The sequence below is a fragment of the Gadus morhua genome, chromosome 1 (assembly GCF_902167405.1).
Source record: "Gadus morhua chromosome 1, gadMor3.0, whole genome shotgun sequence".
Lineage (NCBI taxonomy): Eukaryota > Metazoa > Chordata > Actinopteri > Gadiformes > Gadidae > Gadus > Gadus morhua.
Window position 1 is genome coordinate 20344248 of NC_044048.1, and position 2500 is coordinate 20346747.

General features: G+C 52.2%; 1 protein-coding gene across 2 annotated transcripts in view; it reads left to right on the top strand.

Annotated features, from left to right (window-relative positions):
• The window catches only part of LOC115551109 (calcitonin gene-related peptide type 1 receptor), a 20360-nt gene that overhangs the window by 13790 nt on the left and 4070 nt on the right, over positions 1-2500 (top strand). The window contains exons 6-9 of one of the 2 annotated variants that reach the window (XM_030366655.1): positions 3-101; positions 893-984; positions 1282-1408; positions 2363-2500. The exon at positions 2363-2500 is cut by the window's right edge and continues 16 nt beyond it. In XM_030366655.1, coding sequence (XP_030222515.1) covers positions 3-101; positions 893-984; positions 1282-1408; positions 2363-2500 — 456 coding nt within the window. The remainder of the gene's footprint in view (positions 1-2; positions 102-892; positions 985-1281; positions 1409-2362) is intronic. The other variant, XM_030366664.1, reaches the window with a different exon arrangement.

Below are 2500 nucleotides of genomic sequence, written 5' to 3' on the forward strand. Positions count from 1 at the left end.
AGGTGTGTAACCCCAACGGCACGTGGTTCCACCACCCGGAGAGCAACAGGGTGTGGTCCAACTACACCCAGTGCGCGGCCTACACCAAGGGCAAGCTGAAGGTAACTGCCCCCCGCGTACCCCGGAACGCCTGAGTGTTGGAGGGATGGAGCGGGGTGCAAAGGGGTGCTCTGGATTGATCCGGGGCCGAAGCGACACCTTAAATGCATCTAGATATACAATGAGGGCATTTAGCTCCTGAGCTTTCATCCAAAGTGACATTCAACCGTTCATACACACAATCACACGTCGACGGCGGAGTCGGCCATTCAAGGCGACAGCCAGCTCGTCAGGGGCGGTCAGGGTGAGATTTCTCGCTCAGGGACTCGTCGACGCTCGAGCCGGGGATCGAACTAGCAACCTTCTGGTTACAAGTCAACCCGCTCAACCTTCTGAGCCACTGCCGCTCAAATGCACCCCTCTAAAGACCTAGGATCAGTTGTAGATGTGGACACAGATGGCCCCCTATGTGTGAGGTGTTACTGGCTGTTAACCCAGAATTCTGACCACGACCAAACCAGATAGTACTGCGCAGTGAAAGGTCATTGAGTCCTTCATGAAACCGTGAAGGGTCTGTGCGTCTGCCTCCGCGATCCAGCCTCACATCCACCACTTCTCTTTGAATTCCTCAGAGCGTCTTTGTCCTTGTGAATACACGTCATGTACAATCATTCCCTAACGTGAAATAATATTTCTTTGTCTTCAAAATTACATTCTCTTTCATCCAACAATGACCTCTCTCTCTCTCCCTCTCTCTCTCTCTCTCTCTCTCTCTCTCTCTCTGTCTGTCTGTCTCTCTCTCTCTCTCTCTCTCTCTCTCTCTCTCTCTCTCTCTCTCTCTCTCTCTCTCCAGGTGGCCTACAGTCTGTTCTACCTGGCCCTGCTCGGTCATGGTTTGTCCATCATCTCTCTCCTCATCTCTTTGATAATTTTCTCCTACTTCAAGTGAGTATCCTCCCTTACTGGTGACTCCGTGGCCGTTTGTGGTTTAGTCTCTCACTCCTCTCTCCTCACCCCTCCCTCCTCACACCTCTCTCCTCCCTCCTCTCACCTCACCCCTCTCACATCCGGTTTGGAGTTGCTCAGTTCGGATTTCGCTTTTGATGCTGGGCTTCAAATGAACGTTAGCGTTATAATTATTGAAGAGGATGATGATCGGAGGTGCTGTAAGAGTGTGAGAGACTGATTCCCCTCGGATGCGTTACCTCCAGTGGCTAAGCCTCTCCCCTGTGCTCCTCTCAGGAGTCTCAGCTGCCAGAGAGTCTCCCTCCACAAGAACATGTTCATGTCCTTCATCCTCAACTCGGTTGTCACGGTGATCTGGCTCTCCACCGTCCCTAACAACCAGGAGCTGGTGGCTAGCAACCCCGTAAGCATCACGGCAACCGTCGCACACCAACCAGTACAAGCATTACACACCAACCCATACAACCGTTACAACCATTACACACCAACCATTACAACCATTACACACCAACCATAACAACCGTTACAACCATTACACAACAACCATTCCAACCATTCCACATCAACAATTACAACTATTACACACCAACCATTACAATTATTACACACCAACCATTACAACCATTATACATCAACGATTACAACCATTACAACCATCACACAACAACCAATGTGGAAAGCACCTGAGACTGTGCTTTAAGTGTAGCTATGTGTGAGTGTGTCTGCTCAGGGGTACAGTAGAAGGTTTCCAAAGTCCATGAACAACGTTGTTGTTTGACTCCTGAACACATCCCTCAGTGGAGGACGTAGGGGCGACCATGTGACCTGAGGTCCAGAGGAGAGGAGGGCCGCCATTGGTCATTTAGGACCACGTGACCTGAGGTCCAGATGAAAGGAGAGCCACCGGGGGGTCCTTCAGGACACCATGTGACCTGAGGTCCAGATGAGGTGGGGGGGGGGGGGGGGGGGGGGGGGGGCGGGGGGTCGTCAGGGGAACGGGGCCAAGCAAGGCCACGGCAACACTGGAACCTTTGAAACCTGCCCCGGTGCAGATCCGTAACGACTGACTTCCTGTTACTGTTACCAAACAGGAAGTCATGTTGAAACCGGCTCTGTTGAGGCAGGGTTCCTGCACTGCGCTCACCTCTCTCTAGAAACGACCACGCCCGTCAATGAAACACATGAACTCTTGCTAATTATTCAAAGGGAAGCTTTACAGTTCTCACTAATCAAGGCTATTTCGAGTTCGGGTTGTTTGGCCACGCTCAGTTCTGGTTGTTTGGTCACGTTCCGTTGCTTTCGGGTCCAGGAATGAGCCTTCTACCCCCTGCACGTTCCTCCCACCCTCTCTCCACAGATCAGCTGTAAGGTCCTGTCGGTGGTCATCCAGTACACCTTCGCCTCCAGCTACTTCTGGATGCTGTGCCAGGGCATCTACCTGCACACCCTCATCATCGTGGCCGTTTTCGTTGGCGAGCAGCAGCTGGTCTCCTAC